This window comes from Phycodurus eques, chromosome 1 (genome assembly GCF_024500275.1).
Source record: "Phycodurus eques isolate BA_2022a chromosome 1, UOR_Pequ_1.1, whole genome shotgun sequence".
Taxonomy (NCBI): domain Eukaryota; kingdom Metazoa; phylum Chordata; class Actinopteri; order Syngnathiformes; family Syngnathidae; genus Phycodurus; species Phycodurus eques.
This window is the reverse complement of record NC_084525.1, coordinates 6851970-6873003: the sequence shown is the minus strand read 5'-3', so window position 1 is coordinate 6873003 and position 21034 is coordinate 6851970. Positions and strand designations below refer to the sequence as shown.

At 39.8% G+C, this 21034-nt stretch overlaps 1 protein-coding gene across 1 annotated transcript; it reads right to left on the bottom strand.

Annotated features, from left to right (window-relative positions):
* Positions 1–3773: 3773 nt before the first annotated feature.
* ptpn1 (protein tyrosine phosphatase non-receptor type 1) lies at positions 3774–20846 on the bottom strand. Its single transcript, XM_061674959.1, has 9 exons — positions 20338–20846; positions 17384–17474; positions 15899–15999; positions 13593–13691; positions 13371–13508; positions 13051–13260; positions 11841–12002; positions 11587–11747; positions 3774–10299 (listed from the first exon to the last, which is right to left on the bottom strand). Exons 1-9 carry the CDS (start codon positions 20392–20394, stop codon positions 10008–10010), a joined length of 1311 nt encoding a protein of 436 aa, XP_061530943.1. The 5' UTR covers positions 20395–20846; the 3' UTR covers positions 3774–10007.
* Between the last annotated feature and the right edge of the window lie 188 nt (positions 20847–21034).

Below are 21034 nucleotides of genomic sequence, written 5' to 3'. Positions count from 1 at the left end.
TCAGCCTGTACAATCTTGCACGCTTGACGTCAGCACAGGGGTGGTGGAGAGTGCTATTACTCACTGTGTTTGACTTGCATTCCTGTACACCACGTACCAATGTCTACCTCTTATTTCCCAAACAGGAAGTTGTAGATTGCCAAATCTCCTGCACCCTGCAAGAGGCAGGTTAAGGACGGCCGTGGGTGGGTGGGGGGTGGGGGTTATCGACTACAATGTAGCTTTACCAATGTCTGATTTTGTCCAAAGGAAACAACTTTGAATCACATTTTGTCAGATGGTTAGTAGTGACTGTGTTTGTGTATGTTGCGCCAGCAGAAGACACTTCACGACTGTATCGCATTGTAAACAAAACGCAAAGTGATTGTACAAACCCAGCCAGCACGAAGAAACAGGAAAGTGTGGGCAGCGATCAAAAGCCAAGGAGTGCATAGGTCAACAACGCCACCTTGTGATTGTTAGGAAACACTCCATCCAGAGAAACAATTACGGCGCCCATGAAATTACTGTATTCCCGTGCCATCAGATTCTGAATTCGACGGACTACAACAGATTTCTTTTTTCCCATCAAAATATTTAGTGGACAGTAATCCCCCTCAATATCGCAGTTCACCCTCGCAGTCACGCTGTATCACAGTTTCGTTTTGTTGTTGTTGTTGTTTGTAAGCGTTATTACAGTTGTTTTGACTATATATTTTTATCCTGTTTGTGCTCGTAGGCCTATAATATTTTTGGGGTTAACAACTGCTCTTGCTCTCTCAATATGTGTTATATGTGTTTGCATTGTTTTAAAAGTGTGATTAAAAAAAATAAGTGCCATAAGTAAGTGCTATAAAACATGCCTAGTGTTTATTTAAATTGGGTATTTTTATATCACGGATTTCAATGAATGGGGGGGTTGCGATACAAAATTCAGCTTAAAAAATTCAACATTCAGCGCGAAATATTAAATGTATTCAGCTGGGAAATTCAACATTCATTGTCAAACATTTAACATATTCAGCAGCTAAGTCAACATTTAGCTGCAAATTCGGCGTCAAAACATCACTTCCGGGTCAGCAGGAGAAGCCTGTCAAAAAGAAGTCAAAGCAATATACCTAAAACTAGAGGTGCAACAATTAATCGATTACCAAATTAATCAACAACTATTTTGAAAATTGGTTAGAGCGTCTGCCTCACAGTTGTGAGGACCGGGGTTCAAGCCCCGGCCCCGCCTGTGTGGAATTTGCATGTTCTCCCATTTTCTATTACTGTCAAAAACTCATTGACAGTAATAGAAAATGCTTGATTTCAGTTGTTGCTACGGAGGGTGGCACAAGTAGTTTTTAGGTTTAAGGGGTAATTATTTTTTCAAACAGGGACAGGTAGCTTTGAATATTTTTTTCCCTTTTAAATAAATTACTGTTTAAAAACTGCATTTTATGTTTACTTTTGTTATCTTTGTCTCATCGTCGCATTTGCGTGATGATCTTTACGTTTTTTGTTTTGTTTTAAACCTGCCCTGTTCAGCTGCATGGCGGATCTGTATGCCTTTTGCGCTGGAACAGTTTTGCTGTGCAACAGGGGAGTTTGAAATACTCCCTCTGCTTATTATTCCGATGTTTATTGAAAATGGAGCCAGACAGGAAAAGGGGTTTAGGGGACAGACAGAGGGGTGTGAACCACAGCAGAACAATAGTTAGACAGACAGTCTTGATATCTGACCACCAGTAATGTTACAAGTCAAATTGTGTTCTTAATTGTAGTTGGGGGGGACACACCCAGTGAGAACATGCAACAACTAACCATGAGCACAAGATGAGAGAGGACAGAAAGCGGCAGGGCAGGACAGGATGTGGGAAATGAGCATGGCAGTGCTACTGATGATTGGTGAGGTGGGTTGCTTTTATAGTGTCTAAACACCTGCAATAACCTGTGATTTGATATCTTAATATAATCTGTGTTATTATTAGAGTTCCAGCACAGCAATTAAAGCCTATAGCGTGTCTATGGGATTTTCCGTGAATGAACACCATATCACAAGCATGTTAGTCAACTGGTGTTCGGAGTTGCTCAGCCGGCATATTGAGGAAGTGTGGGGTCGACCACCACGCCCAACGCCCGATCCACCCCCCACCCAGCACGCCCATAGCTGCCACCACCCCTACCATACCCGGAGAACATGGGGGCCCCAACCACCAACAGGGCCCAACGCAGGAGCCGGCTGCAAGGTCACAGCCAGCCAAAAGTGAGCCCATGCCCTTGCCTCCCCATATGACCGCCACTGGAAACACATACAGGGGGTGATGGTTCATGAAGCATAAAACATGGAGCAATAGGTTGCAAAAGTGTGGAAAATTGCAACAAATGGACATGACTGTCCATCAATGTCCTACACTCGGATACGATGTTCTGTTCAATGCGAGCTCCCACATCAATAAACATCCGAAACTTGAGTCGGGACATTATCAAACAGAAGTAGGAATAAGGCTATAGATCATCCCAGACCATACGCATTATTTAAGAGGAATGGTCTAAATGTACTCTTATATTTTTGCTCTTGTCGGCACTTACTATCATTGTGAAGCAGTATTCACTCAGCATTGGATTGTTTGCTCAGTAATAGGGATTGTGAACTGGGTTTAGACCGTTGTGAGACAGGGTTAGTCTTAGACCTGCCGCACATTGTGCGGTAAAACACATTACAGTTGGCGGATCACACCCAAACAATGAATTTTGATCTTGGACACCCTGAACCACAATTGTAGGCTTCAGAGGCTGCACATACAGTATTATTGTACTATCACTTTTATTACACCGTAAAAAGATAAGAGTAATCATCAAATAAGAAGCGAGTTGCTACAGAGAGGATATGGGCCAAAATGAAAAGAGAGCGGGGCAGAGGCTCGGCTTGGCTCCCTTTCATTTGAATGTACCTGGCGTGGCCAAATCACATCCTGCACGTGTTACAACAGCGTGGCTTTGTAGTAAAAGACTGCAGGTACTAAGACTGGCCTGCCTGCAGTCCAGACCATTCTCCCATTGAAAATGTGTGGGGCATTACGAAGCGTAAAATACGACAACGGAGACCCCGGACTGTTGAACAGCTGAAGCTGTACATCAAGCAAGAATGGGAAATAATTCCACCTTCAAAGCTTCAACAATTAGTGTCCTCAGTTCCCAAACGTTTATTGAATGTTGCTAAAAGAAACGGTGATGTAAAACAGTGGTAAACATGACCCTGTCCCAGCTTATTTGGAATGTGTTGCAGCCATAAAATTCTAAGTTAATGATTATTTGCTAAAAACAATCAAGTTTATCAGTTTGAACATTAAATATCTTGTCTTTGTGGTGTATTGAATTAAATATAGGTCGAACATAATTTGCAAATCATTGTATTCTGTTTTTATTTATGTTTAACACAACGTCCTAACTTCATTGGAATTGGGGCTGTACATTGCTCATGTACATTTTGGTGACAATGACTGCAAGCTTCGGTATTTCATCCACAGGAACATTATAAATTATAAATATACCGTAGTTAAGTGTTGTTGTAAAACAATACATGTAGGTATACATTATGAAATGGTTGTATAGTGGTCTACAATAAAAGCTAGAAACCATTGAGATGATAATGGTAAATTTATTTAGAGATGCTAAAAGGGACATCTAAATGTGAAAAGGTGTACTGTAAAAAGAGGCAGTAAAATTACTTTGCTCCTTTTCATTCAAATTTTTTTCACGAAAAAGTATTTATTTTATGAAAGATTAAATGCATGCATAAAGGAAACACATTCTGTAGTATATTTCTTTATTTGAAAAGGCAAACAAATGTAAATAAAAAAATACACATTTTAAGCTCATCATAGAAAACTGGAGAACTTGAGGTGCTGAGGTTGAATCCCTTGATCAAGCACAACCAAAACAAAGTCAGCACAATAAAACCTGATTTGAAATATATATATATATATATATATATATATATATAGTAAGAGTTTATCCATTAATAGGACAAGTATACATTCTAAAAAGGGTATAGATTTGTCTGACTCATTTTGTTGAATGCTAGCAGCATTACTAATGTCACTTTAGAACACACCAGTTGATTCACAAAAGCAGCATGCTAAAAGTCAACATAATCATTCAAGACAACTTTTCCAGCTCAGGGCGATGCAGTCTTACTACTACTACAGTGTATTTTTTCTCTCCCTGTGCTGGTGTTGTTCTTAATCCCTGGTTCCCTGTTCAAAAGGATAAGGCGACAGAATAGGATGTGTTTGTATTGCTGGCAAATAGTTGGCTCTGTTTACTTGTTCTCTGCACCCACTGTGACAGCGACTTCACTCCAGCCACACTCATACATCCATTTTTTCCCCAAATGTATTTATTTTTTATAGCTCTTGTCCTCATTAGGGTCACAGGTGAGCTGGAGTTTATCCCAGCTCACTTTGAGCGAGAGGCGAGGTATATCCTGGACTGGTCGCCAGCCAATTACTTGACAAACGTTACACTATAAAACTAATACTTTGCCCTCCAATAGAAATATTTGCATTGTTGAGAGAATATGCAGCAGGAATAAAGAACCATGGTTCACATTAGTTTTCCTTTAAAGTCCCTGTAAAGTGAAAATGTCACAAATTTGACACACAACAGACAAATGTTGCTAGCAACCCTGAAATGTTTTTATGGTTACAAAATTGGCCAAGTATATAAAACGAGGATTTAATGGGAAGAATTATGCTGTTGTCTCTACTCAAGCACTGGCGGGGTCCGCTGAATGCGCTGAAAACATGCCCCGCTCAACTCTCAATCAAACACCAGTACCACTGATATGACACGGAAAAATCGATGCTACTTCATCGAGCAAACATTTTCTTCTGAGGGCCGAATACAGAAAAATCCAAGGATTCAAGGGCCACTTTCTTGACCTTTAATTTATTAAACCTGGTAAAAACAATCTACCAAACAATTATATATTGTTTACAAAGAGTTCTACATCACAGCTTTCTGTTAAGAGTGATAAAGAAAATTTTGGGATGGGCCTCGACTATGCAATCCACTATAATAAATCCGCACCGCATTGTGTTGAACTCCACATTCTGACCTAAAACATTTCAGTTTAAGATGACATTTTTAAACATCATTAATAGGACATTGACGAGGAGCAGAAACTGGAGGAAAAATTTGTTGCTTATCTTTATTCACCGTAATGAAATTTGTTTTTACTATTTTAGTTGTAAATAGTTTCTGTGCAAATATCCTAATAGCATAATAGCCTGAGTCTTTTTTTTACTTACTGATACAATAACAATTGCAGCGAAAATTGTTTTTCCTGTGTAGACTGGAAGACGTCATGGTAATCCGCAAAGGTTGAATCGAGGTGACTAGTTATTTGTTGAGGTTTTTTTTCTCTCACAATTAGCACAAGTCTGCACGTTTTCAGCCATTATCTTCAAATGTATAATTTAGAAACAAATCTTGGAATTCACTTTACATGGTCTTTAAATGGTATATTAATATTTCTTAAGATGATGTCACTCAAGCATTAGTAGGAGGCTCAATAACTACACACTTGCACATACAGGTCCATCTCAATAAATAGTGTCAAAACCTTAATTTAGTTAGATTGTTCAATTCAAAAAGTGAAACTCAGAGATGCACTACACACAGGGTGAAATATTTCATTTTTAAAAATATATGTATAATTTTGATGATAATAGATTACAGCAAACAAAAACCCAAAAGTCACTATCTCTTGAAACTTGAATATTGCGTAACAAACAATCAAGAAACCATGAAAATGATTTTTAATGTAGAAATTAGGCAGGAATTTGCCCTCTAAAAAGTACTTTCCAAAGTGTTTAATGAATCTATATAAATGTATGAGTACTGAAATACATTGGCTTTTCTACTACATTCTAATTTATTGAGATGTACCTGCACATTGCAACAGCCAGTCATGGGCCACTAATGGGGAGAGGACAGATAAGTTACCCCAGAATTGAGCTCTTATCTAGTGGGCACAGTGGCGGTTCCTTCCCACGTTCACTCACTCCATCGTACGGCCGCAACTATGTCCTGTCTGGCTTATTTTCAAGCATGTGTCACTTGATTTTGATCGCGCAGTTTATGCAGATGAAGAAAAATGATGTTAAAAAAAAAAATTAAAAAAAAAACGAAATAAGGACAAGACTTGTGATGGGACCTATTGTAGCTGTTTTGACCATGTGGTAAATGGGCTGCATTTATAAAGCACGTTTCTGCCTTCAAGATCCTCAGAGGTCTCTTCCAATGTCACCTCAAAAGGAGGATGTTGCCACTGAGACGTTGCAGTGGACTCAGTTGTTTTGATCATGAGTACAAAAGAGTACTGTATTAGGGCCACACTAAAAGGAAGAGAGAATAAAGTCATATTTTTCCAAAACGACTTTATTCATGTACCGTATTTTCACGACCACAGGGCGCACCGTATTAAAAGGCGCAGTCTCAATTACGGGGTCTATTTCTGTATTTAACACATACATAAGGCGCACAGTATTATTGGGCGCAGGCATAGTAAAACATATGCGAGCTTAAAACATACAGTAGCATGCATGCACGCTAAAACAATGTGTTTAAAGAGGCAGCGGGAGCAAAACTGAATTCGGTTGTACTTTATTGAAGTATTTAACGATGTACTCACGTTATTATTTGATCAATCCTCATCCACAAACATTGTCAGAGTCATTCTCGTTGCCGGGGGGCAGTTCAGCAATGATGCCGGCTTTCACGAAAGCTCGGACAACAGTCAAAGCAGATACCTTAGCCCAGGCATCCACAATCCATTTAAATATGGTGGTGTAACTTGCCCGGTGTTGCCTCCCAGTCTTAGTTGCACTTGGTTTTTCACAGCAGCTGTGAGATGGGCTCGCATGGAGTCACAGATCAACAGGGACGGTGACTTGTGGAAAAAAACATCCGGTGTCTTTACGTACACCTCACTCAGCCACTCTCTCATTTTCTTCTCGTCCACCCAGCCCTTAACGAGGACTTCGGCTGGAAACTTTTCTTTAGGCAGCATCTTCCTCTTAAAAATCACCATAGGTGGCAGTTTATGTCCATTACCATGGCAACCAGGCACAACAGTAAAAGCCGACTTCTCGTCCCCCGTTGTGCGTATCGCTACCGTGGTGGTCCCCTTCTTCTCTACAGTGTGGTTCACCGGGATGTCGAAAGTGAGCGGCACCTCGTCCATGTTGGTGATGTGGCTGGGCTGGATGTGTTTGTCAGCAATCTTTTTACTGCAGTAGGAGCAAAAGATGGCCAGCTTTTCCTTGTAATCCGCCGGAAGTTGCTGCGCCACGGTGCTCCTTGCCCTGATGGATAGACGACGCCGTTTCATAAAACGAAAGCACCAAGACGGACCTCCTTGAAAATGTTAGATTTTCATTTCTTCTGCAAGCGTTATTGCCCTCAGTCGAATGGTGACTGTAGAGACGCTTCTCCCGGCTGTTCTCTGATCATTAATCCATTGCCCGAGTTGGAAGACCAACTCGGGCCACCTCACCTTGTTTCCGCGGAAACTCAGCTTCGTCTTCTTGACTTGGCGAAGCTCGTTTTCCTGCTTCCTCCAATTGCGAACCATGGATTTGTTGATCTTGAATTCTCTCACGGCTGCTCGATTCCCATGTTCCTCCGCGTAACTGACAGCTTGCAGTTTTAACTGTGCTTCATAAGCGTGTCTCTTTGTAGGTGCCATTTTCGGGGGTCCTTAGCCAAACCGATGTTGTTTTGCACAATGCACACCCCGACACTATATACCTACTGGGGGCGTGCCTTTATCATCCTCCTTCACGCGCACCCTTCCCATCCACATCCTCAGTCACGTCCGCCTTTCCTCTATATAAGCAGCGCGTCGGCAGGAAATGCTCCCAGTCAGTCAAGCGGAGCGCTCATCAAAGTCACACATAAGGCGCGCCGCATTATAAGGCGCCACGTCCATTTTGGAGAAAATTTAAGACTTTTCAGTGCGCCTTTTGGTCGTGAAAATACGGTAGTTTTTTTTTCCAGTGTCGCCTGATAAATACTCCTTCATACATAAGGTGAGGCAAGAGAAAATCTCTACGTAATTTAAACAGCCATGGCTGTATATAATTGCTATGCAGATGACATCCAAACCCAGTTAACCTCAGACAACAGCCAACTCTGTCAAGCCATTGACCAAATCAAGAGCTGATACCCTTTACTCACCCATAAGTGTTAACCTTTGTCAAACACTATTTTTATTTCCTCATCATTTTAATTTCCGTCTTATAGTTATAGCTTCTTCTCATCATTTGTAGATTAGTGTGGCTATATTTATAGGACCCTAATGTATTGCCCAGCAGGCTACTTTTAGTACAACAGCACGTGCAGCGTGAGGTTTGAAGTACAGGTGTAACAATTAAGATTAATCAACGACTAATCGATTACCAAATTAATCAAGACCTATTTTCATAATCGATTAATTATTTAGAGACCTTTTTTTAACTTAAAATTGTCCAAATCCATATCCAAAGACTGATTATCTTTGTGTTAAATCAAAATCAAACCTTTGGTTTTAAATTTGGAAAATGATCAACATTTTGTCCGTTTTCTGATGTTACGGACAAAACCAGTAACAGAAAACCAATCAGTTTGTTCGTACATTTTCTACACTATCAATTTGAAATAATTTCCTATTTTTGAGTAAAGTGATGGAAATTTCAAAAATGTTTTTTTTTTTTTTTTTAATCCGATTAATCGAATTTTTTTTTTTTTACAGATTAATCTATTATTAAAATAACTCCGAGCTGCAGCCCTAGTTTGAAGCATCTCTCCGCATCACAAAGTGGAGTGGTCAGTGGAGAGTTATTACTCAGTCATGAAAAGATCATTATTTTCTACAATAGTTGCTGTATGAATTTTGTCGCTCAAATATTGCATTATTTGTTGTTCCAAGATACATATATGTACATATGTATAGAGAGAGAGAGAGAGAGAGAGAAATACAGTGCCGTGAAAAAGTATTGGCCCCCTTCTCAAATTCTTGTATTTATGCAGTTTCTCCACTTTGTTTAATATCATCAAACAAAAGTAAATATCAGACAAGTATTACCCAAGTGAACTTAAAATGCTGTTTTTAAATGGTAATTTCATTTATTTAGGAAAAATAACTATTCAAAGTTACCTAGCCCTGTAATTACCCCCCCTTGTTAAATCATGAATGAATCGTGGCTAATCACAATTTTCGGTTCATTTTCACCGATCACACCTGAGCCTGATTACCTCCAGACCTGTTCAGTCAAGAAATCACTGAATCTGTCCTGACAAAATCAAGTCAGACAAAAGATCTAAAAAAAAGCTGCAGCAAAATAACATGATCCAAAGAAATTCCAGAACAGTCGGGAAATTAAGTAATTGACATATATCAGTCTGGAAAGTGTTACAAAGCCATTTCTAAAGCTTTAGGATTCCAGCGAACAGGCCTCAATGGAACTCAGGACAACTACTAAAGAATTGCAATCTTTTTCCCATAATAAATTAAATCACCATTTAAAAACAACATTTTAAGTTCACTTGGGTTAAATTGATCTCATATTTACATTTGTTTGATGATCTTAAACATTAAGGTGGGGAAAATACGCAAAAACATAAGAAGTTGAGAAGGGTGCCAATACCTTTTCACTGCATTGTAGCTGTATAAATGGTGGGAGAAGACACCTGTCTGTTATCATCTGTATTGGCATAATTTTTTTCATTTCATTTTATTATGATCGAGAAGCTTTCAAACTCACTCTGCATATTCACAAGCACCATGCTGTAAGAAATATGTGCATGGTCCCATAAATATAGCCTCTTATCTCGCGATTTCTAAAACACTTTGTAGGAAAAGCGATGCTTTGTTTGTTTAAGTTGACGTACGACTCGGGGACGTGATACCTTGAAAAGGCCCTGAGCTTTCAAGACTAAAACAACATTTGGCCCGGATAGTTAGTGGAGGGAAAGAAGGAGGGGAAGGAGAGCAGACATCAGTGGTAAAAGACTCGATAGCAGACGTAAGCGCTGAGCACCAGCGCCGTGCACAGGCACACATTGGGGAGGAAGGGAGACCAATTGTCAGGCTCCGCAGAGGTTTCCACTAACTGCTGAATGGCGTCCGCCACTTGACGCTGCTCCGTGTCGTGCTGTAGCTGGGCTTTGGTTTCAGATTTGGAAGTCAGACCTTGGACTCCCACGTGATCATCGGGCTGAGTGCTGTCATCAGGAGGCGGCTGGGGGGCAACCACGGTTCTTCTTCGCAGCTGTGAGTCTTGAGAGGACCTGCATGGGGACAGCAGAGGATTAGATGAGTTTCTATATTTTTAGTGGCCACTTGAGAACGACAATGTTTGATTTTTATAGTTATTTTGACCCTCTGCATTACATAATAATTGGTAGCAGAGCTGATCTCTTCTACCAGATATTTTTAGAAGCGTTAAAATAAAAATGGCATGTCAGGGTGACAAAAAAGACAGCCATATTTATTTCCCCTTTAAAACTTGATTTTAAAAGTAAATAAATTAGATTAAAGTTACTTTATTAGTGACATTCAGCAGCTGCCTAAGGCACATTATCCAAGATACTGTGCCTACATCAGTACACAAAATAAAGGTGGAGACAATAACACATGAGCCAACTTACAGATATTCTTTGGTACACAAAAAATGACATTGTTACTGTTGTTGTTTTTTGCCCCGTAGTATAAGAATGTGTGTGTAATTTACCTGTCTTGTCAGGTTGTATTTGTGGTGCTTGTTTATTTTATTTTCGTTTAACTCTGAGACTGCAGGGTGTGTTTGAGGTTGTCACCTTCCGCTCATTTCCATTGTGTAACTAAACGGCGGAATCCCCTCCCCCCACCCCATCTGCGGTCCCTTCTCAAGGTTTCTTTTTTCCACAAATGGAGTTTTGATTTTTGCCTTTCCCGATTGGGGGAGGGGGGGTTAGATTAGGGGATGTTGTCTATCTTTGCCAACTGGGCCTGTGAAGCCCTTTGAGAGCCTCTTTTGTGATTAAGGTCTATACAAATAAACTTGACTTAACTTACTGTGGGGGTGAATTTCGAAAGTGACTCTCTGTCGATGCTCAAAGTATTCTGAAGTGCCTCGACTCTTCTTAGGAGACTCATCCTCGCCACAGTAGTAACGCACAGTGACTAGGATAAATAACTTTTATCTTATCAGTTTGGAAATAGTAACACAGCTTACTTGTTACTGAATGAAGTAGACATATTATTAGCGTCACTAAGTAACGCGTTACTGGCATCATTGGATCATAGACCTATGAGCAGGTCTGCAGGCATTTTGTTAAGTTCCTTAAAAAAAGAACTAAAAACTCCTAAAACTTTCCTCATGAGTCACGTTAGAACTCGTGATCCTACCCGCTTCCTGTTTACAGAATCAATTACGTTGGATAGTGAGTTGTTTTGGGCATTTCTAAGCAACTGATATACTAAATATTTAGTTTGGCTTGATAGAAATGTTATGTTTATCGTTTCTATCTGGCGTTGTCAAGTCTCCCCGGAACAATTCATATTATCAATCACTTAGATTCAAGCAGAATGATTACCCCAGACTGTGGATTTCAACTGGCTGGACAATCTCGTCATTCTTGGGAAAACACATTGGCTCAACTTTGCCATTTAGAGGGTCTCTTGGAGGGGGGAGGGGAGGCGGAGGGGTGAATTCAGGGGGATCATCTTCCCCATTCGAGAACTCCCTCCATGATTCCTAGTAATAGACACAAAATACAAGTGAATATTTACAATACTTATCAAATGAAGATGCCTGGATGTTACTCCAAAACGCTGGAAAAGCACTTGCCTGCAATGACAAATCTCCCTGAAGGTATTTAGCACCTTCAATAACTGCAAGGTAGGAGAAGCGAAGTTGATCTGCAGTCTGAATCAAACCCATGCGATGACGTCGCATCTCCAGTAGAACATCACGGATACGCACTGACGACGGGTCCTTGCGGATAGACATCTACGGGGAAAAAACTCAGAATTTTCCAGACATTCTGTTACTTAATTATGAATGCCTAAGTAACTACTAATAGAAGAGAAATAATTCATATTACAGTAGTTCCTTGACAAAAAAGTTTAATTTGTCTGTGACTACACTTGTAACTCAGAACACGTCAAATCAACTTTCCCCTTTTAATGAATGGAAGTGCCATTTTGTCTTGCCAAAAAAGCCAACATTCTTGCAGTGTTTTTTATTAAGGAAAATGGCACTCTATAATATTGTACGTTATAAAAACAGAGTAATAACAATCAAGTAGAATGTAAATAATTAATTAGTATGTGAATCACAATTTCATGCTTCAAGTCAATACTTTGTGCTGCTGCTTCTGGTGTACCACGTTGGCCACTGGGGGGCAGTGTAATACAGTTCTACGGACAAATGAAGAAGAGTCACCACTACGCTCAGCGACTCAGTAAGGCACAATAATGGTCGTTTTTCACAGAAGATAAAGAACTTACGCCTGTGAATATTGCCTGTCTACATGTGTTGCTCAACTGTTTGTTTTTAAATAACTGTCACTTAAAGGGTTAAAACACCGCAACTATAGATGCTAATCATAACTCCGTCTACGGCATTTTCTATGATGTGTTAGCATTAATCTAACGGGGGCGTTACAAAGGCCAAGTTGTTTTGTTGTTTTAAAAACACAACATGTAATTCTCTTTGTTTTATGCTTAGTTTAACAGCAAAGTTTAACTGGGAGTGCCATTAAACAGATTGAAGACTTTTTTTTTTTTTTTTTAAGAATTCTTGACTAGCTGACAAACTGCTTCTCATCCTGAAGTGAGTTGACTTTGCTGCCACCTTACAGCAGTCTGATCTCAAATTTTCCCTTGCAAGTCAAGGCAAGAAAATATTGACCAAAAGATGGCTTTTATCTCGAATAACTGCTCAGTCGGGTCATTCATATCTTAATGCACCACTGTACTTCTTTCAAATTGAATGAAAGTTTTGCATTGTTCAGTTAAAACACTAATGTCTGGATTTGTATTATCTCTGTACAAACCAGTAAAAGGCAGGTGTCCACCAGGCAAAAGGTTCCAGAGCGTCCGATGCCAGCACTGCAGTGCACCACCACTGGCCCCTGGTTGGAATTCATACAACCCGACTCCCGCACTTTGAACAAGAAATTAAGGAAGGAAGCTGGAGACTCTGGGACACCAAAGTCAGGCCAGGTGGTGTAGTGAAAATGTAAAATTTCACGTGTCTCTAGTGTCTGCAGAGGGGAAATGTCACATAAACCCAGAGAGAGTTTGTAAAATAAATAAATAAAACTAAATGGACAAACATCCCACTTTCAATAACATCTGGTCGCGCAGAACTTACAGAAAGATTTTCCAGCTCGAGATGACGGACCGTGTAATAGGATTTGATGTCTTCGGAAACAAAGGTGAGCTTGAAGTTGGTATCCTCAAAGACAGCATCCCTCTCTTCTCTGTGTGGCCAATACTGTGCACACTTGACCTACGATCGACCATGAGTCAAATGACTTTTGGGAAAAAAATCGGTAGTGAGGAAGGAACATAAGTAATGGAACCTGCTGCTTACAGATCCTTTCTCAATCACTCTGTTCAGCATCACCACACCGTAACTCTGCTGCTCCCACACCATCTCCCAGAAGTGGCCACATGTGTTGGGTAAAGGTCCCTAAAACAAGAGTGACAGTGTTAGCACAGCCTTTCCCAAACTTTTGAAGCACCCCCTTCAACATCTTCAAAGAGTTCCTGCATACACTCTAAAAAAAATGTGGTGTTATGTCTCATCATGCAAACATGTTCCAAACTCGTAACAAAATAATCAAATTAGGGGAACTTTTGGAACTGGGTTTGTGTAAAAAGTTTGGTGGGACTCAACTAAAAACCTAATTAAAGAGAGGCTTTATAATTAATCGCAATAGTATTAGAATGAAAAACAAATCCATCCACCCATTTTCTGTAACACTTATCTATTTGACAGAGTTAGCTGTGAGTCCAATTCACGGATGGTAGGGCTGTATTGAAATAAGTATATAAATAATTTTCAAAGTGTGGTACAAGTACCACTTGTTGGCTAGTAGTATGCGAACGAATCACTGAATTAAATAAAATTCACAACATTTAAAACATTCAAATTAAATAAACAGAATGAAGCATGTAGCTATGCATAAAACCTGTTTTAATATTTTTTATGTACATTTGTTTTACTTTTCAGTGCAGTACATTTTTAGAAGTACAGTTCAGTTGTATTTAACTGTTGAGTACATTTACATTTAGTCTGTTTACAATATATATATATTAAAGTACAGTTTTCATTCAACTTTCATGTGAAATACATTTTTAATTTAATCTTTTAAGTAGTATATTGTATTTTCCTATAATTAAGCACAGTGGTAATGTTCACAACAATCATATACTTTTCAGGAATAAAGCCTATTTTTTGTTTTTGATTAACACTTGGCCCTATTACATTACTGTACTTTAATTTTAGGTGGTACATGGTATAAAATGTTTGACAACCACTGCTTTAAGAAATCTTTGTCGCGTTTGAAATGCCAGAACCACAACATGCCCCCGGGGTCCAACTCGTAAAGTTTGTGCCTCCAATCCAAATACAGCCATATGAGGTCACAGCGTTATCAAACTTTAAATTCATTATTCTTATTATTATTATCACTATCATCATCATCATATTAAGGATATTTTAAAAAACGTAAGCCTAGAATGAAGAAATTTCTTCAGCAAGCCTCCTCCAACTGCAAGTCATGGTCATTTGACCGGAGTGAGCAAAACTGTGGCTAGCGCAAATGCTAAGGCGATATAAGGTGGATTTGGATAGTACTACAAAAAACCCTGAAATTAAAGACCTTCCAGGCTCATTTATGTCAGCATTATGGGAGCATTTGGGATAGCCGCTTGAGAACAGATGAAAATTGTGTAGACGCCAAGACCCAGACTATTTGCCATAAGTGCTTCAAAAAAATATATTTTTATTTGCCAAATCACGTCCAACGTGTTAATGCACTTTCAAAGACACCATCGTGAATTATATTTACGTCGGGCACAAAATAAAACAGTCAGTCTCCTTTAACAAATGTATAAACAAATTGTGTGTGGTTGTGTGTGTGTGTATATATATAGAGATAGAGGTATAAATATCATATTATAAATATAAGTAACATATCCATCCATCCATCTATCCATTTTCTTTACCGCTTATTCTCACTAGGTGTGCTAGAGCCTCTCCCAGCTATCTTAGGGTGTACCTCGCCTCTCGCCCGGAACTGGTCGCCAGCCAATCGCAAGGCACACATAAACAAACATTCATACTCACATTCACACCTACGGGCAATTTAGAGTCTTCAATCAAATTACCATGCATGTTTTTCGGATGTGGGAGGAAACCGGAGTACCAGGAGAAAACCCACGCAGGGAAAGGAAGAACATGCAAACTCCACACATGCGGGGCCAGGATATGAAACCAGGTCCTCAGAACTGTGGAGCGGATGTGCTAACCAGTCGTTCACCGTGCCGCCATAAATAACATATTCATGTTTAATTTATAGTAACAGTACATTATATTAATTTATTCATTAAAATATTGCATTACTATATTAACGTATACAAAAAAAATAATCTAACCTTGTATGGAACCATGGGTCAGAAATAAAGTAAAAATCGAATCTTATTTTTGGATTATTGATACAGCTATAAAGGATGGTAGCAAAACTCGGTCTTTGCAAAGACACTAATGCTCAATTTTTTAAAAATCAAAGAGGGGTTGAATTACTTACATCTAGTAAGTACATTTGTCTTCTTCCATTATATACAAACAGTTAATAGCATAAAGATGCAGGATTATTCCAGAAAGATGCTTACCTGAGTAAGGATATAGTTCCTCTGCGCCTCTTCAATTGTTATTAGGCTGGCATTAATGTAGTCATTGGCACTCTGTTGCAGGCATATTCTACTGTGGTCAACTGGGGAGAAAAAGACTGATAAACCCAGGGCTTGACAATTAATAAAATTTTAATAATGATCGCAATTTTGGCTGCCACGATTGATATGAACCTGATCGGTGGCGATTTTTTAAATTTAAAATGCGGGCATTGCTACATATGAAAAGTACTTCATTTGCAGCAATGCCCGCAACCTAGTCACCCAGCCACCGGGGGGGGGAGCGCATGGTTAAAGATTCATAACGCTCCGGCACTGCACTCCGGTGCCAACTTCAACATAAAACTTACAATGGCATTCATGTCCAATGTAGTAATATACAAAGCTTTTATTTTATCATATAACATATATATCATATAACGCATTACTGTAACAACTTCAGTAGATGGCAAATACTAATTAATAATGGACATTCAGAGCAAGTATGCACTGCAATGTGACTAAATATAGTCCCCTACAAAAGTAAAAGAACGCCAAGGTCAATTATTTTGTTTTTTTATACTGAATACATTTGGGTTTCAGATAGAGACAAAATTCCAGAATTCCAGATTTCATTTCATGGTATTCACATCTTGATGTGTTCAACAACTCAGGACAGAACACCTTTTGTTTGAAGCCACCCACTTTTCAAGTGAGCAAAAGTATTGGAACAGACATTATTAAATTAACTTAAAGTGATGTGTATTTAGTGGCATAACCCTTACTAGCAATAACTGCATCAAGCCTGCGATGCATTGACTTCACCAGACTGTTGCATTCTTCATCTGAAATGCTTTTCCAGGCCTTTACTGCAGCCTCTTTCAGTTGTTGTTTGTTACTGGGGGTTTCAACCTTCAGTCTCCTCTTCAGGAGGTAAAATGCAAGCTCTATTGGGTCCGGTGATTGACTTGACCAGTCTAAGACCTTAACTTTTTCCCCCTGATGAAGTCCATTGTTGTGTTGGCAGTGTGTTTTGGGTCATTGTCTTGTTGCGTGTTGAAGCTTCTCTCGATGAATTTGCATGTATTTTTTCTGACTCACTTAATTGGTCTGAAAAGATCGCAGTATTTATTTACTACAAATAATCTATAATTATTCATCCAGATATGCCTGTGACATGCAGAACAAATAAATGCTCTTCCACTAGGTTCCAGAAAGTACAATTAACCTGTCTATCCACCTGTTGCCATTCATACAACAAAATAGTATCTTTGTGTTCAACTATTGCGTTGAATAGTTGGACATTACTGTGAAAAGAAGGTCAAATTAATTTCATTGTTAAATATTTTTGTGCATTTTGGGTTCATCCTGAAATTTCACCAGAAAACCCAATAACCCTAACGTTTTGTGAGAAGTATGTGCCTTGGCTCAATAAAAGTTTGGCAAACACAATTCAATTGGCCTTGGCACTACTGGGAGGCTACTTACATGGGCTAACATCCCGATAGCGGTTGCGACTCTTGTTTTCTGGTAGTTTGGCCAACTTGCAGGGCAGTTCACACGACTGCTGACGAATCTCCTGGAAGACAAGGGAACCTTGACCTTGACATGCTGGTCACAATGGTCTCTCTAAGATGCTTTTAGTCACTTTTATCTACATTTTATGCCATAGATACATACAGCATTTTAACACAACACTTTGACAGTATCATGAGGTGTGGATCATACATGCCAATAGTGTACAGATGTACATTACTCGGTACGAGTAAGAATGCTCCGATACTACGCATGGATACTTTAAGAACATGGGTGACAAATCTTTTAGGCGATTGCAAATTATGCTTAGCAAAATGGACGAATTCCTTCGCTCAGGCCGCCGCCACCCGGCAAGCAACGAGGTTTGTAAGCCCCATCACCTGCTCCGAAAGGCTCCGCTCCAGTTAAGGCAACCGAGCTCCCGCCACACAATTAATCAAATGTTAATCGTGACTTTGATTTTGACTTCTCAAACAATCGAATAAAAAAATGATGTGCCCAATGGTGTGGTGTGTGTATGCAAGTTCCTGCGTTGGGAAAGCACCTGCCTGTGTTGCTTGAAGAAAGCGTGTGATGTATGTTATTCTGCCCTCCCTGAGCAGGCTTTAAAGAGGACATATTTTGCCAAACCAACTTTTTCTCGTATTTGGGATGTAATATTGGCACGGTGCTCGACTGGTTAGCACATCTGCCTCACAGTTCTGAGGACCAGGGTTCAAATAGCACATCTGCCTCACAGTTCTGAGGACCAGGGTTCAAATCCCGACCCCGCCTGTGTGGAGTTTACGTGTTCTCCCTGTGCCTGCCTAAATTGCCCTTAGGTGTGAATGTGAGTGTGAATGGTTGTTTGTTCATATGTGCCCTGCAATTCGCTGGCGACCACTTCAGGGTGTACCCTGCCTCTCGCCCGAAGATAGCTGGGATAGGCTCCAGCACGCCCGCGACCCTTGTGAGGATAAAGCAGTAGATAAAATGGATGGATACGGTCTCTATGGTGCCTCAGTAAACGTAAAATATGAATTAAAATCGTCCACGCATTCCTAAGATCTAGATGCTTTTCTGCCGAGAGAGCTGAAATCAGGTCTTTCGAATTTCTTGAGCTTATCAATGTCTTAACTCCGCCTTCCCTTTGCACTCCCGAGCCAGTGCTGTCAACATAACAAACATGTGCTCTCACAAGGGTTTTCTACACGGAGGCAAGCAATCAGAGGAAAGGGGGTGGTCTTAGCCAAATATGGATGAAAGCGGATACAAAACTGGGTCAAACAGAAGTAGCTGTCAGTGGGGCCTTTTCTGGAAAAACCAAGGTGTTTTTTTAAATGAAATTGACACCGTTATACTAAGTTCATGTTAGAGAGTCACTCTATGGAGGTCTAATTAGCCAAAATACAGGACTTTTAAGCTGTTTAATGACACCCCAGTTGGAGTTTACTGTAAAACTAAACCCATCCATCCATTTTCTGTACCGCTTATCCTCACTATGGTCGCAGGCATGCTGGAGTCTATCCCAGCTATCTTCGGGCGAGAGGCAGGGTAAACCCTTAACTGGTCGCCAGCCAATCGCAGGGCACATATAAACAAACAACCATTCACACCTAGAAGCAATTTTAGAGTCTTCAATCAACCTAACATGCATGTTTTTGGGATGTGGAAGGAAACCGGAGTACCCGGAGAAAACCCATGCAGGTTGTATATTTAAATACAAGACATACTGTAGTTCATTTTATAAACATTTTCATCTTAATGCTAGCAGTCAATTGAAAACTTTTGATGGGCTGAAAAAGATTGCATTAAAAGTAACGGGTGGGATTTACCTTCAAATAACAAATATTCGGACACGGAGGCTGTAGTAACACATACAGCCAGGTAATATAACAATACTCACAGGCAAGTGTTCTTCCCAATCTGGAGCAAAAAACGAATTATATTAATGAAGTTCAATTGCGACTTTCTACAACTCTTTTAAATCTTAATGTAAGTGTGTGTCCATGTGTCCACCACACTGCCCCTAAGAGGCTAAGGTGCAAACAGCAGGTGTTTGTTTTTTATTTACTGTTTTTTCATTGCCTTTATTTTAATGTATTATTATTGTACCTGTTACTCATTTATTTTCTGATTGTTCTTTTAAGTTATATTTAAAGTTCAGTAATTGTTGTTGAATAATACCAAGTTTTGAAAGCAATGTATAACCATGTTCATAAATCGTGATTTCAATATCAATCTTATAATATATATAATTTTATATTATCATGATTCTTTTTTTCCATAATCCCTTGTGTGATTAAGTATCACTACGGTTACCTTGCCATAGTTTTATTTTATAACTTATGTATCCTCAAGTCGCAGTCTTGTATTTATTTTTACTCACTTTATTTTGTAGTTAACACGCAGAAGTAACACGGCATCCGTATTCCTACTTGTTTATATCCATTAGACTATGTTGTTCTTCGTCTCTAACACAGTGCCCCCTGCTGTTGAGACTGGCGGCACATTTACATTTGTATTGAAACGTGTTCAATATTCAAGCAAAGTTGGCGTTTTTCAACAATATTCAATTCAAATAAAACACCTTCATCGCAATTGCAAGACGTAATTGGTCTGTCAAGTAGGTAATCGGTTTCTGAGTACTTGTACTGGTGGTACTCAGTCTAGGAAAAATAAATATTTTAAAATGCGATAAAATAGTGGAACGACTCAAAAGTGGATTATTCGCCAAAAGAGAACCCGTGGTTAACTTCGACAAGATATAAAAAACGAGGTACATAATTATGTAAAATATAAGTGCATAGTGACTTCCCGAACACCCTGAAGCACACGAAACCTAATAGGGACATCACTTCCTACACATCCATCATAATTCGTCCTATAAGTGACATTTTGAGACCGAAAAACTCCTTTTTACCCACCTGGTAAATGGCGCTCCAAATCCTGTTGTCATCGATTTCCCGAAACTCGGCTTCCATTGCTGACAGTCCAGCTGTCGCTCGTTCCTTCCCCCGCCGTGAACTATCTCACCTCGCTTTGATCTTGATGTTTTTTGGCCCCTAAAAGTATCCCAAAATTTAGGACAAAGAACGCCGCCGCTGTGGATTAGTTCTCAGCCGAGCAGCATTTATGACTTCGATTACAAAACGGCCTGCTGCTGATGTTAGCGGAAACGAGCCGCAGGCAGGCAGGCGCCTCCTACGCGGGGTAGCTACTAGCTAGCTGCCGTTTTTGCCAGCAAACGACGAATACGCACAAATACAAAAATTGAAATGTCGCCACCGCCCACCTGCATATAAAGCGGGCTCGTCAATGCTGCAATGAATATAACTCTGAAAAAGAGGGAACAGTCACTTTTCACCCATTTCTACGGCAGCTAGTGTGTGTACACACTAACGGGAGCGCGCACGGAATGCATCTTGTTACAAGTGCTTCCCGCCTGGTGTGCGCGCACGCACGCACGTCGTGGTGTCTACGTCAGTCAGTAGGTGACAGAAGTTTCATTCAAAGCTATTAATCGATGTTATCCCTCCCTGTCAGATCCTTTGTTAAAATTAAATCGATTTATTTTTTCTTCTGTGACTCCCACACTGAGACTGTTATTCATCTGTTTTGGTT